General features: G+C 48.6%; 1 protein-coding gene across 2 annotated transcripts in view; it reads right to left on the reverse strand.

Annotated features, from left to right (window-relative positions):
* The window catches only part of CHD2 (chromodomain helicase DNA binding protein 2), a 2197496-nt gene that overhangs the window by 111450 nt on the left and 2070546 nt on the right, over positions 1-15500 (reverse strand). For both annotated transcript variants that reach the window (XM_078683153.1, XM_078683151.1), the window contains one exon: positions 927-1140. In XM_078683153.1, coding sequence (XP_078539279.1) covers positions 927-1140 — 214 coding nt within the window. The remainder of the gene's footprint in view (positions 1-926; positions 1141-15500) is intronic.

A 15500-nucleotide genomic window follows, 5' to 3' on the forward strand; every position in this document is an offset into this window, starting at 1 on the left:
TGTCCCAGTCCTCGTCCAGATCCGGAGTAGAGAGAACCGGCTGCGAGTGGGAGCAAGCGGAGTCGGGAACGGCGCCGAAAAGGGTGCCAATCGGGGCCGAGCCTGAACCGTATCCCAATGCGGATCCCAGGCCGGAGCGAAATGGTCCGAGTACCGGGGCAGAGGCGGGATAAATGGCACCCAGTGCGGCGCCTGTGGCGGATCCAAGGGCAGCGCCGGGGCCGGAGCCAGCACCGCTGCACCTCGTGGCGCTGGAGCCGGCAGCGCAGGATCCTGTGGCGCCGGGGGTGGTGCAAGTGGCGGAGCCGCCGGGCCATCAGGATCTAGACACGGGACCGCGGGGACTGCCTTCAGGAAAGGGACAGTCACAATACGGACAAGGCAAGCCATTGAAAAAGTAGTACGCAAATTACAGTGGCAATGCTACCCTAAGGGTAAGCAATGTGCAGGCTTTAACCCACTCTTAATAAGTTCTTTGTAACCAGAAAACGTGGGCTCTCTGGTAGACTCAACCCAAAAATGTTCTCTGTTAAGTGTTCTACCACCCTTTAAAGTTATATTGGGATTTTATCAAATGCCTGTTACAGAACAGAGATTAGAATAAAGTGAAGACGCCATATTGGAGCTGCTCCACTTATGTTTACAGTGTGGCACTAACTTAATGGAATGTATCTGAATCATAACTCATTGTATTCCTATTGAGAACGGGAAGTACTGATCAGGCTTTCTAAAAAAACACAGGTACATATAGGGTCCAATAAGAAATAATGGCAGAGGTCGAGTGACATTTCTCTGGAGAGCCAGCACTCTAAAACCTAATCGTAAACTAGATATTTTAGCTTTACAAATAAACTACAGCTTCATTAAGGCATTCACAAATGCTGAAATATCTAAAAGAAATGGAAATGCCATGACAATGAGCCTACCTTGATTAGAAAATGGCCTCTTGTTTTGGTGGCTGAAGGTTTCTCGTTGATGCTCACGAGGCGGTGGAAGGTGTGGTGCAGGTGGGTGAAACTTTTGAGGTGTATGAGGTCCATGAGGCTGAGAAGGCACATGATCACGACTTGATCCTGAAGCTTCTGATTTAAATACACTTGTGCCACCTGAAGTATCCTCCTTCTTCTTTGGCTTTTGATCCTGCAGGTTAAAAAGATTTGCATACTATCATGGCATTTTTTATTAAAAGTGATATGCCCCATACACTACAAGGACAAATAAAACACTTAAGAGAAAGTCAAATGTAAGAAGTGAGTCTTGCACAATTCGAAGAAGCACTTAAAAGGTATGGAGACACAACAGATGAGGTCCTAAACATTGCATCTTCTTCATTGTTGAATGCATCAGACTAGGAATCCCCTAAATCTTTCCTTCTGTATTTGTTGAAGACAATTAACAGCTCAGCTTCATATTCTGCATGTGTGCAACTTATTTAACCGGGTTGCTCTCCTTCCTTAAGAGCCACACCACTGCAGCCTAACTCCTATTGGCCATTTTATAATATTTTATGAACAATTTCGAACATCACTCACTGCAAGAGTGGTTTGCAGCTTGTGATTTTTGAAAACTCATACTGTGCATTTTATGGCCATCAGGTAGGCCAAGAATATAACGTTTTTTTACTAAACATAAATAATCGGCCTCAGCCATGGGTGTGTAGAACGTGACTCATTATGACATCACTCCCAACTCTTCATGACTGTATAAATGCAAACAACAAATGGTACTTTCAAGGCATCGGCTGGAGGTCAATGGTGGAGTCTTGGCTCTGCATTCTTATTCTGACTTCACTTGAAATATTGAAACCAGGTTTTAAATTAGTCTTTTTATATACTAAATCATATGATATTGCTTTATACTTCCTTTGTCAACAGAAGGTGTGTTGACCAAACACACTGTATCTGGCAGTGTGAAGAGTTCTTAAGCTGGTTTATGTAGTTATCTACTACTCTTCTGATGAAGTGTCTGTATCTCCAGGCCGGAAACTGTCATTTACTTGATCTTGCCATGAAATCCATACATTTCTACAGCTCTTTTTGGTTAGACACATCATCTGGTGCAAATGGTTTCAGTGGATCAGAATTTATACAAAAACTATTTTCTGGTGCACTAGTCTTTTGTCTTTGAATGCCCTGTGGCATGAGTAGCTGTGTGGTTGAGTTGGTCCTGCTGGGATTCAAACTTGTGGCCTTCAGATCATGGCATTTTACAGCGGCACGCATTTCTGCACTGGGCCATCCAGCGGACTTAGTATAAAGGAATGAAGCAGTCCGGCTCAGAGTGACTGTAGGCCAAACACCCAAAAAGAAGTTGTATAGGCTGCAATAACGATGTATGTGCAGGTTCTCATGCTTTTTGCAGGTTCAACTCCACTTTTTGCTCCCATTTTGACAACTCGCACTGCCCTGAGTCCTGCTAGTCAGGACTCACTGCATGTGCTCTGGCATGTAAAGAACAAGTTGCTTACTTTCGATAACGCCTTATCTGGTAGTTACTATACCTTAGAATTATCCCCTGGTGTCGGAGTGAATAAGGAAAGGGTCGAGCAGAACCACCACATGCCGGTAGGTGGCGTCATTCTGCTCCGTGTCGACTGCGTCATCCACACCGAAAATGAGATATGCAGTACCTGTATAGGCACCACCTTAGTGTGCAGACATCAGTTGATTTTTGCGACTTTCCACTCCTGACTGGTGTGAGCTGCAAGGGCTCTTCATAGGGGGAAGTACTTATTTGCTGGTCAGGTCGCAGAGCGAGGAAGAACATAAGGAATCTGCGGCAAGACAGAGTCTCTACCAGATAGGGCATTACTGAAGTTAAGTAACTTGCTCATCTGATAGAGACTTCTAGCAGCAGATTCCTTGCCTAAATACAGATACCTAATTAATGCCTCCCTGGAGGCGGATTTAAACCAGAAAGTCCTGCAAGAACCAACAGGCATAATGTCTATCACACCAGACTGACTGCCTAGGTATTAGTGCTTCGTAAACAAGTGAATAAAAGCCCACGTTGCAGCCTGGTAGATGTCCAGGACTGGAACTTTGCGGTCTAATGAAGAAGTCGCAGCCTTGGTTCTAGTAGAATGAGCACACAAGCCTTCAGGAGGTTGCTTGTTGGCCAATGCACAGCAGATTTTTATGCAGAACACAATCCTGTGGGAGATGGTACGTTTCAGCACAGCCTTCCCTTTCTTGGCCCCAACGTATCAAAGACAGAACAATGGAGCTCTTTTTCGATCCAGATGATCTAGTTTCTCCACTTTAGACGGATGAAGTGGGGCAAAAAAGGTTGGTATGTTGATTGTCTGGCCTACGTGCATAGGGGGGATTACCTCCGGAAGGAAGAAAACATGTGTCCAAAACACCAGTTTGTCAGGCCAAAAAGTAGTGTAAGGTGTGTGCACTGAGAAAGTCTGCAACTTGCTGACCCTCCTGGCTGATGTAATGGCCACCAGAAATGCGGATTTGATGGTTAATAACTGAACAGGGCAGTTGTGTAACAGCTCAAATGGAGCAGACATCAGAAAATGAAAGACCAGGCTCAAGTCTCACTGGAGGATGAAAAATGGCCTAGGGGGAATACATGTTGCAAATGTTTTGAGGAATCTCATCACGGGCAACTTAAATAAGGATGGTTGGTCCGGCATTATACCGTAACCATATAGGGTGGGATCAAGATTCACCTTATAGGTGCAGGGCGCGAATGCAGCCACAATACCCTATTAAGCATGAAGCTTAACTTCATGTTAGAAAAAATTCAGACAAAATTAGGATCAAGGCATAATTGCGCCTTGTGTCTACCAATGAACAATCCTTTGTTTCCAGTAGCGAAATCAGATCACGGATAATGCTTAGTCTTAGACTGCAGACATCTAAACAGTAATACATGCAGATTTGCATTACAAAGTTCATACAGGGCAGCACTACTGAACAACATTGTGTACAAAGAATATAAACCAACATTAGACATTTCAAATGGCTTTTTCTGCCAAAACATAGCGCCTAAAAGCAGGGATGTGACCGCATTCACCACGCTGGGGTGGCAAAACAGATTTGGTTGACTGCATCAGGGGTAAAAGAAGAGCCCACGATTGTTCTCTTCCCGAATTACATCAATTTTACAAGAAATTGATTCCGAAGTATTGCCCTATGTCGATGACATGTACCTTACAGATGAGGACTTAAACACATATCTAGCCAGAGTAGATCGCATTTCTGAACATGGCTACGAATTCAACTTCCAGTAAACAAAAATTATGTAGCTCAGTGTCCTGTTCTTGGGATAAGAGTTATCAAATGAAGGCAAAAGCTTAGCATCATATTTCCTAGACAAATGGGCATTCTTACAACAACCACTAAACACAAAAAAAAAAAAGCTATAATCACTTTGGCCTTTCTCAACTTTGGTAGAACCTACATACTAGACCATACCCAATGGCTGAAACAGTTTTATGAATTAATACTTCAAGACATCTCAAGCACACATTGGACACCAGAACATACACTGACATGCTTGCAAATAAAACATTTCCACACAAGTGTTAACACCACAAATCTGGTGATCCGCATAATTGTGGGAACCACTGGAACACATGTCGTTTTTAATGAAGGTGATACTGTACCAACTGTATATAAATCACACTTGTATTCAGATGTAGAAATGCCTTTTACACCAACAGAAAAAATTACTGACTGTAATTCAGACGGCTGTTATAAAGGAAAGATCATTGATACAGGTAAAACTCATAACTGTGGTTGCTTCCATTCCAGCCTTAGAGGCTGCCACAAAGGCCAGCATCCCTATAGCAAAAGCCTTACATACTAGATGGATAAAGTGGGCCATCTCCTTTACAGCGGGCCATCTCTTTGACCCTACACCACAAACACAAGAATTTCTACAATATAAACAGGAATACCCTGGGTCCAATGATGTTTTGCCTCTTGACCAGTATGACTTCATTGTCTACACTAATAGTGCATCGATACTCGGCCGTTTGTGCAGCAGTGCATAGAGTGCTGGGTGATGGAGTATTCCAGTCTCAAAAAACCTTCATAATCTGTAGGTGATTGTACTGCACAGCTGGCTCAACTCAAAGCTCTAATTTGGGCACTAGGAAATGCTGATCTTGAATTCCTCACCCTTATAATGTGTGATTTGAATAATTGTGTAATTGTAATTGTAATTGTAAGTGGATTTATAGAGCGCGATTGATGCCCGGGGGCGTCCAAGCGCTAAGGGACCAACAGATGGTTAGGCAGAGGCGGGGATAGTACCAGGAAGTTACTGTGGGGATGTGAAAAGAAGAGTCTTGAGCTGTTTCCGGAATGAGGTAAGATTGGAGTTAGCTCTCAGATGAAGGGGAAGGGCGTTCCACAACTTGGAGGAGTTATGGGCGAAGGTCCTACCACCTGATCTGGCTCTTTTTATTCTGGGTACGGTGGCGGTGAAGGTCTGGGTTGACCGTAGGTTTCTGCTAGGATGGTAGTGAGAGATTAGGTCGCGGGTGATAATGGGGCCTATGTCCCAGAAGGCCTGGTGGGCGATACACAGGGCTTTGAAGTGGATTCTTTGGCGGACTGGCAGCCAGTGTAGACTGGTCAGGCCAGCTCTGATGGATTGTCTGCGTGGGACCTGGAGCAGTGTCCGGGCTGCACAGTTCTGCACTGTTTGAAGTCTCCGCAGTGTGTAGTCTGGTGCAGCGAGATACAGGACGTTACTGAAGTCCAGGCGGGACTGGATCAGACCCTGGATGGCCACCTGTTTAGCCTCCATGGGTAGAAGATGAAGAATTTTTTTGAGCATTTTAAGCAGGCCAAAGCAGGTGGCCGAAAGTTTGGTCGCTTGTGTGTCAAATGACAGGGTTTTGTCGAGCCACACCCCAAGACTCCTAATGTTGTCCTTGGGTGTTGGAGGGGTACCCAGACAGGGTGGCCACAGGGAATTGAAGGAGCTTGGGTTCGGGGAACCTAGAAGCATCAGCTCCGTCTTGTCCCCGTTTAGCTTGAGTGATGAGGCAGACTGTGACAAGTTGGCCTGATATGCAGTGCTCACTATTCTAGTGATCACTATGTATCAGTCCAAACAACCCTTATTGATGATTGGTTGTAAGTCAACCTTATAGACCAGCTATCCTAGTAGCATGGATACGAGCAGTCTAAGGCTAAGACTCTAGAGGGCGTGTTAAGCCAGCTGTTTTACCATCACATTACCCCTTGAACACCAAGTGAAAGGACACCACACAAGTTGTTATGAAAATAAACAGATATTTATTTATAACAAGACTACCCTGGCTCTTTATGAGACAGGGAGCTAAGCACACAACAAAACTCTTATAAAAATACTTCAAGTTGCACAATTTACACAAATGCCCGAGGGGCACGAAAAACCATATACTATGAAAGTGGAATGCGAATTACTAGCAGGTAAGTAACTATTCTCAGAGGCTTTGGGATCGCTAGGACTGGACTACTGAACCTTTAGATTACTAGCAGGAGGCCTAGGGAACTCGGGTGCAGAGTGTGCACTCTCACGCGGGATGCGGGACAAAGTCTATGGAAGCTAGAATTTACAAAGTCACTGTTCTCGGGCGAACCCGACTAGCTGGGACGAAAACGGGAGTGGATCCGAACACCTAGAGTGTTGGACTATGCTGGAGCACCGGAGTACTCAGTTTACCTAGCCCAGGGGCTGCGGCTGCATAGGGTTCAAGTTGCGTCGGAAACCCTCGTTGACGGACCAGGAGCCTGAAGAAGAAGTTGCTGGCAGGCGGCCAGTGAAGAAAAGTTCGAGGAGATCCAAGCCTGGATCAGGGAAGAAGAAGACCTGAAAGCAGAGGGGACCAAGTTCTGAATCACTAGCCAGTGATTAAGTGGGCACCAGGATGGCACCGGGCGAAGTCACCGCAGTCAGGTGAGTGGGCGCTGCTGGGCTCTGCAGTCTCTCGGACCAGGAGGCGTTGTCGGCGACCAGGATGGAGGTGCGAGCTGTCCCACGAAGGTTCTTGCTGTCGACGGCGCTGGACCCAGGATTGGGCAACAAGTCTTGGCAAATGCAAGGCCCACGCGGTGGACCTAAAATGGCATCTTGAGTGGACCAGGAGGGTCCAGGGTGCTCCTCTGTTGGAGGGGAGCAAGGGCTAGTCTGGAGCAACCAGACCAGCAGTAGTTGTCGTCGTGGAGCGTCGTGAGAGGGCCACTAGCCAACGGGCAAGCGACATGGACAACGCGGTTGGCAGCAAAGAGCAGAAGGGCCCCACGCAGATCTCGTGGATGCAGGGGGGCTGAACTTCGGTGCTGGAGCTGCTCAGGGTCAGGGCTTCTCTTACCCCAAAGCACTCAGTCGAGGGTCACTCGGGAGTCGTGCTGGACAAGCGTCGTGCAGTTCTGAAGATGGCCGGTCCCTCGAGGTCTCGTCGCACTCACGGATCACAGCTGGGCTGATGATGTAGGTTGAGGTCAGAGGTGCCAGGGAAGCCGGTTCTCGTCGTGCTGGAGCAGTCTTGATCCGAAGGAGAGACTGGCAACAAACCGCGATGCTTGGTTGGTGCCTGCTGCTGCAGGGTGACTACTCCTTAGTCACAAGGGAGAAATCTTGAGAAGAGTCTTGAGTTCCTTCTTGTAGAAAGTTGGTTCAGGATTCAAAGATGATCTGATTTGGAAGGGGGCCAGTTCCTACCTTTATCCTGCAAAAAGGGGCTGGCACACGACTAAGTCCTGCCCTATGGGTGGGACTAGGAGGGGGGTGGTTACACCCCTCTCCTTTGGCGGGCTTTCCCCAGGCCAGGGGCTGGAGTGCCCCTGGAACTGGTTTCAGCCGGCCTATGCACAGTGAGCACGGGGTGCCACTTGCAGTCACCTTCCTCTAAAGCCCTGCCTACCTAGATTACACAAAATCCTGTCTGGGACGGTGCTGGCACCGCCCCTGGCAGGAAACCCTTTGTCCTTGCCTCCTGGGCTGGGAGGGCTCCCAGCAGCAGGAGGGCAGACTTGTGTCTCGGTGGCAGCATCCATTTTGTGGAGCTAAGGCTCTGTTTGACTTTAACCGGGGTTACAGGCTACATACATGTCGTGTCCCTCTAGAAGGGTGGAATGCTAACCCCGTCGCCAGAATTGGCGAGGGGTTAGTATTCCAATTCGTATGACACCTTACTCGACATGTTTTGATAAAGCGATACCAGAGTTGGCATATAACCGCGAGGATTATAATGCACTTAAGAGTATATGGTATGCGATATCATGGAAACGGCTAAGGGATGGATCCCGAAAGCCGCAGACAGGCTCAGCTCATGCCAGAGCACTATCTCACACAATTCCAAGCACTCTGCCTTCAGGATTGTCAAGGCCTGCCATAGGAGTGACTGATAGGAGATCTGTGTGCCCATTTTAGGGTTAGATATAGGAATACTATATCTAAAGCAAAAGGTGATTACACCACCTTGCCCCAGCTGTCGTGCAGCCAGTTGTGTCAGATTTGGATGGCCAGCCAGGGGTGGCATAATACATGCTGCAGCCCCTGGTAGGCCCTGGGTACCTAAGGTACACTGTACAGGGACTGATAAGGTGACTCAGTATCCAATTAGATATGTACCTAGGGTACATGGAATCCATTTTACAGAGAGAGCAGTAGGCCTGGGGCCCTGAATAGCAGGGTCCCAGGTCAACTAAGTCAGAAAACCAGCAAAACACCAGGCAAAAAGTTGGGGGCAACCATAGTCAGGGATCTACCTTCCTACACAGACATCCAGCTCTTTACCTCCTCAAGGCACTTACAGAGTCCTCCGCTTATGGGAATGTTGGCCTCCTGCGCCAGTGAGACCACCAGCTGGGTGTCGTCTGCGTAGGAGATGATCTTAACTCCATACGGACGAACAACCTCAGCCAGTGGCCTCATATAAATGTTGAATAGCGCCGGGCTTAAAGAGGAGCCTTGAGGGACCCCGCACCTTAAAGGTCTGCTGGTGGACACTGATTCACCGTCGAATACCTGAAAGGATCTGTCTTTCAGGAAGGACTCGAACCATAGCCAGGACTTGTGCTTGACACCAACATTTGACAGACGGTTAAGCAAGATGTCATGGCTGACCGTGTCAAAGGCCGCACTAAGGTCAAGGAGGATCACTGCCACTGATCCTCCTTGGTCCAAGATTTTTCTGGATTCCTCGGTGACCATGAGGAGGGCGGTCTCGGTTCCGTGCTTGGGTCGGAAGCCTGTCTGGGTGGGATCTAGTAGTTGGTTGGTTTCTAGGAAGGTGACCAGATGGCTGTTGATGTATTTCTCCAATACCTTGCTCAGCCAGGGAAGTAGGGAGATTGGCCGATAGTTGCTGAAGTCTAGTGGGTCCAAACTGGGTTACTTCAGCAGCGCTTTAACCATGGCCCATTTCCATCCAGGCGGGACCGTGCCGGAGGAGATGGAGGCATTCAGGAGGTCCATTATGAAGGGCAGGGTGACCTGAGATGCCGACATTATAATGTCAGGTGGAGCTGGGTCATTGGGGGAGCCAGATTTGACTTTCCGGGCTACAGTTTCCAGAGATACCAGATCTAGGGGGGGGGGGAAGTGATCTAGTGTAAAGGGAGTATGTGGGGAAGGGTGTGCCAAGGCTGTGTTAGTCGAGGCTGTGACGGGGGCTGCCAAGGGGGGAAGGAGGCGTGGATTTTGTCAACCTTTTGATGGAAGAAGGCGGCCACCTTGTTGCAGTGCTCTGAGGATGTGGTTTCAGGCCGGCTGGGTGGTAGCTTGGTGAGGTTTTTTACTATTTGGAAAATCTCCCTAGGTTTTGATTTGGCTAAAATGATTTTATTAGAAAAATATGCCGCTTGAGTACCTTTGATTTCTTCCTTGTACTCTTTAAGTAGCATTCGGTATTGGGTTTTTTCCATTGGAGAGAAGTCCAAACGCCATTTCCTTTCAGCTTTCCTGCATAGGCGTTTCTTTGCCCTAAGGGCCTCGAGTACCAGGGTGCGGATTTGTGGGACCGTTTCAGAGTGGTTTTTCTTTTGGGGAGAGTGTTGTCAAGGGATAGGGTGATCCAGTCTTCAAATGTCTGGTTGGCTAGGCAGGGATCCTTGTTATGGAGGGGAAGGCTGCTAGCGAGTTTGGTTGTCCATTTGTCGACTGGGAGGCGGGACCAGGCTCTGGCTATTCGTACTGTGGGTTCAATGGTTGGAGGTTTGAATGTGGTCCAGGTGAAGGGGACTAGTAAATGGTCAGTCCATGGAAGGGGGATTGGTGGGCTAGATGTAAGATCTGCACAATTGCTGAACACAGGGTCCAGCAAATGGCCTTTGACGTGAGTGGGGGACCTGACGATTTGGGTTAGCTGCAGCGCTGCTAGGTCATCTACCAGCATGGTGGCTATGTGATCGGTTGTGGAGTCAAAGTGGCAGTTAAGATTCCCCTAGCAGGGTGAAGTTTGAGGAAATGCTGACGCGTTCCGCCACAATCGAAGCGAGGAGATTGCGGAATTGCTTGGGAGGGCCTGGGGGCGGTAAATAAGAGTACCTGTGAAGCAGGTGTTAGGGGAGAGTTCGAGGCTGAAGGCTAAGCTCTCGCAGTCCGGGATGGTTTCCGGGATTACTCAACAGAGGAATTGGTCTTTATAGATAATAGCCAGACCTCCTCCTCTGCCCTCAGGTCGGTCCTGCCGAATGATTTGGAAGCCAGGGGGGAGGGCTGTGATTACCGCCGGGTCCGAATCTGTGGCCAGCCATGTTTCCGTCAGGAAAACAATGTCTGGCATACGTTCTTCTAGCAGTAGTGCAAACTCTGCCCTGTGTTTGGGCAGGGATCTGCAATTGAGCAGGAACATGCAGTACTCGTGTGATTGCTCTGGGGCCGGCTTGGGTTTGAGGGTTGATTGACAGGAGGGGCAGGTAAATGGGATGTTTTCTGCGTGGAACTGGGACTGATAGCAGTTCCTGCCATGGGGTCTTAATCCCAAGAGGGTTTCCGTGCTGTAATGGTTACGTATTGTAGCCTGGGATATAGGGTGGGTGGCCCTAGGCCCGGTCTCGGCACGGACGAGCACAGACGAGCTTGCCTTATGTGCGCCTTCGGCGCACAATCGTCGCACCCGCTGCGCTCGTCCGCTGCGCTTCCGGAACATGCACATTTTTATATGGAGGGGATAGGTGAAGGCGTGGCCTCTGGTGGGCGTGTCCCAATCAGGGCGGGAGGAGATTATTAGGCGGGAAAGGCGGCGATTTCTCCCTTACCAGCGCTTGTTTTCAGCGTGGAAGGGTGCCTGCCTACAGAGGATGAGTCCCAGGAGGGGGTGAGTGAGTTTAAAAATCTAGTGCCAAAATACAATTTTTAAGTTAAAAACAGTGAAATATTTCTGTCTCCTACTACTCCCGGCTGCGCCTCAGGAGGGTCCAAGTTATCTGACTCGCTAGTGATTCAGCGCGTCAGCGTGTCCAGCCTTTTAATGGGCACTTACACTCTTATGTGTAGGTGTGACCACTTTCTCCACACAATACACAGGTGTGCTTGCAAATATTGCATATAGGATGCCTTATTGAATGTCCCAAGATTCCAAAGTTTCTAGGGAACGTTAGTCAGATAACTTTTGTTCTGATGACACCCGAAGACTAACTGTAGGTCGAAACAATGACAACCCTTTTCTAAGTTGCTGTCAAAACATGTTATGATTCCCCAAGAGATACCATATATGAACTAAGCAACCTTGGATCTTTAACTGTCTTGTTCTATGTTGTTGTCTCTGTTAGTTCACTGTTTGAGCACTGCATTGTCTGCACCAACTTGAATATATAATGAAAGTATATTGTCCTTATACTAAAGATGTGTGTTCTACAGAGGGAAATTAACAAAATTTCAGAGAAATGGCAACCCGTATGTATTCTTTGGGTAGGAGATCTTAATTACTCAATCTGCCCTTACAGCTCTGGTCATGCCTGTGCATTGTTAAGAATAGAGGAGCAGCCCATGGCACATTTTAACCAAACACCCCAGGGAGAGGCTCTAAAGAACAAGTTACTTACCTTCGGTAACGATATATCTGCCTAGCTGTTCTCTCTCTAAATTGACAACCATGTACTTTAGGTGCATTTACCAATTGGTACTGGGCCACCTTATCAGTCCCTGTACAGTATACCTTAGGTATCCAGGGCATAGGTGTACCCAGGGCCTACCAGGGGCTGAAGCATGTATTATGCCACCCCTGGCTGGCCATCTAAAATAGACACAACTGGCTGCACGACAGCTGGGGCAAGGTGGTGTAATCACCCTTTGCTGTAGATATAGTATACCTATATCTAACCCTAAAATGGACACATACATACCTATCAGTCACTCCTATGGCAGGCCTTATCAATCCTGAAGGCAGAGTGCTTGGAATTATGTGAGATGGTTCTCTGGCATGAGCTGAGCCCGCTTGCGGAACCAAGTCCTTATAGCTGTTCCATGATAACGCTATACCATATACTCTTAAGTGCATTATAATCCTCGCAGTTAAATGCTAACTCTGGTATAACATTATCAAAACATGTCGAGTAAGGTGTCATACGAATTGGAATACTACCCCCTCGCCAATTCTGGCGACGGGGGTAGCATTCCACCCTTCTAGAGGGACACGACATGTATGTAACTGTGAACCCCGGTTAAAGTTAACTCGAGCCTTGGCATCACAAAATGGATGCTGCCACCACAGACACAAGTCTGACCACCTGCTGCTGGGAGTCCTTCCAGCGAGGGAGGCTTGGACAAAGGGTTTCCTGCCTTGGGAGGTGCTAGCACCACCCCGGACAGGATTTTGTGTATTGGGGAGGATAGGCCTGAAAGGAATGAGACATGCCCGGGGCACACAAGGTGTCCTGTGCATACACCGGTTCAAACCAGTTGCTGGGGCATCCCTGCCCCAGCTCTGGCGATAAAACCGGACAAAGGATAGGGGGTGTAGCCACCCCCCTTCCTGGTCCCACCCAGGGGAGGGACCTAGTCAGTAGTGCAGCCCCCTTTAGCAGGATAAAGGTAGGAGCTGGTCCCATTCCAAATTAGATTAATCCTGAACTACTCTACAAGAAGAAACTCTGGACTTCGACGTTCAGCTCCACAGAAGACTGAAGAAATCTCCCTTGTGGGCAAGGAGTGTCCACCCTGCACAAGCAGGCACCATCAAGCGTCCAGCGGCTTCACTTTGTTGTCTTCCCTCGAGGATCCAGACTTCAGAGCCCGACGAGACCCGGATTCCCAGACCTCTCCGACCTCAACTCGCATCTACAGCAAAGCTGAGACCCGTGGGTGCGACGAGACACGTGGGACCGGCCATCTTGGAAGAAACTGCACTTCGCTTCCAGCACGACTCCAGAGGTAAACTCGACCAAGTGCTTTGGGGACTGAGAAGCCCCATCCCCGAGCAGCCCCTGCACCGAAGATCAGCCCTCCTAGACGACGAACCTTTGAATCTTTGCTGCTGGTCTGGTTGCTCCAGACTGGTCCTTGCTCCCTTCCAAAAGAGGGGCACCCCGGACTCTTTTTTTTTTTTTTTTGTAAGACCTTTATTGATACCAAGCAGAGTACACAGCATGAGCCTACAACCCTGAGGCCGGCCCGCCATTTCCATGCAAGCAGTGTGTAGTCATTAAGCGTTATTTGAAGCAGGGCATGTACTCTTTAGGTTCTACGTCCCACAATATCTCATATAGGGCTCATTCTGCCAAATTGCGTGAGTCTTACATTTTAACTTTTTATACGGAAAAAACAACATACCCCAACTTAAGACCTGACAGTATCATTGCATATGACCTGGATGTACATTCAAACAAAGCTTCAGCGCCCACCCCGTGTGCACCCGCATCCAATCTGTACCCGTGTACTAAACAACCCACTCGGGAGGATGAAACAGAAGATGGACTAATCCTCCTCACTGTCCTGCAGAGATGTAAGATAGTTAGTCAAAAAACACCACATGTCTTTCGGTCTGGACCTCGCCGGTAATTGCTCCTCATATGTCTGTAGTCTATCACGACAGATGGTCATATCATGCAGCCACGATTTCTTCGTCGGTACCTTCCGGCTGTGCCAACATTGCGCGACCTGTCTCTTTGCCAACAATAAAGCAAGTGCACAAAACTTGCGCTTCAACGCCCGGAATTGAGGAACTATGCCCAGTAGACAGATCTTGGGCGTGCACCGTACTTCCTCCTCCAACATGCCAGTTAGTGTGGTGGTGACCTCACCCCAATACCCTGCCACCCTCTCGCAGTCCCAAGCCAGATGTGCAAAATCCGCCCCCTCCCTATTGCACCTCTTGCATCTGTCTTCCTCCTGTAGGCCAAATCTGCGCATCTTGGTCGGCGTGTAGTAGATCTGGTGCATAAATTTAAAATGTATGATTCTTAAGTTGCCGTTAGGCGTCAAAATCTGCGTTAACGCGCAAGCGCTATTCCACTCCTCATCCGTTAACGGATCCTCTAATAGTGCATCCCACCGCCCCTTAGCCTTCTGAGTGTGTCCCCCCAGTTCCGTTTGTGCAGCGGAGTATAGTCTGGACACTAGATGGGAAAGATCAGTAGTGGTGATCAGGAGTTGTAGTGGTGTAAGGCAGTCTGGTTCTTTTGGGAAGGTCGGGTAATGTTCCCTCAATGCTCTAGTCAACCTATAGTACGTGAAGCGGAACATGGGAGTCTGGTTTTGGATATAATTCAGTTGGTCTAGTCCCACGAAAGTGCCGGCTTCAAACACATCTCCTAGCTTGTCAATACCAGCTTTACTCAGCAAGGACATACCGACCTTTTCACCAGTGACTGAGAGTGCCCGGTGATGTTGCAAAGGCATGTCTGGTGCATATAGCGGGGTCTTGTGGGCCAGCTGGCTAAGCCTGTGCCACGCTTTTACCGTGGTGTCCACTGTGTTGATGTCCATAGCATCCAGTGGCGGCCTCGAGTGGGATATGATCGCAGAGAGGGGTATGGGGTGAGCATCACCCTCTTCGATGGCCGTGTGCGCAAGATATGGGACCTTGTGGTACCAATACGCCGCATACTGTGCCTGCGCGCAGAGGTAGTAGAGGAGAAAATCAGGTACACCGAAGCCGCCCCTCGCGAACGGAAGCGTGAGAGTCTGCAGATCGACCCGAGCCTGTTTACCCGCCCAAATTAAAGTCCGCACCATAGAGTTTATGCGGCGGAATATCTCACTCGTTGGCGTGATGGGGATATTATTAAACAGGTATAACAGTTTGGGCAATATGTTCATCTTGACAATTGCGATTCTGTCGGCTATCGAGAGTGGCAAGCGAATCCACCGTTGGACCTTATCTTCAAGCTTAGAGAGGATCACCCCATAGTTTGCCCGCAGTACCTCTTCCGGATTTCTGTGGAACATGACCCCTAGGTATCTAATCGGTTCACGTTGCCAGTCCAATGGGAAATCTACCTCAAAGGGTAAAGTGGTGTCAGTCAGAGGTATTATGGAGGATTTGGACCAATTAATCGCCAGCCCTGAATGTCCGCCGAAGCGGATGTATTCACGGAGCAGCG

Source organism: Lissotriton helveticus, chromosome 3_1 (genome assembly GCF_964261635.1).
Source record: "Lissotriton helveticus chromosome 3_1, aLisHel1.1, whole genome shotgun sequence".
NCBI lineage: Eukaryota > Metazoa > Chordata > Amphibia > Caudata > Salamandridae > Lissotriton > Lissotriton helveticus.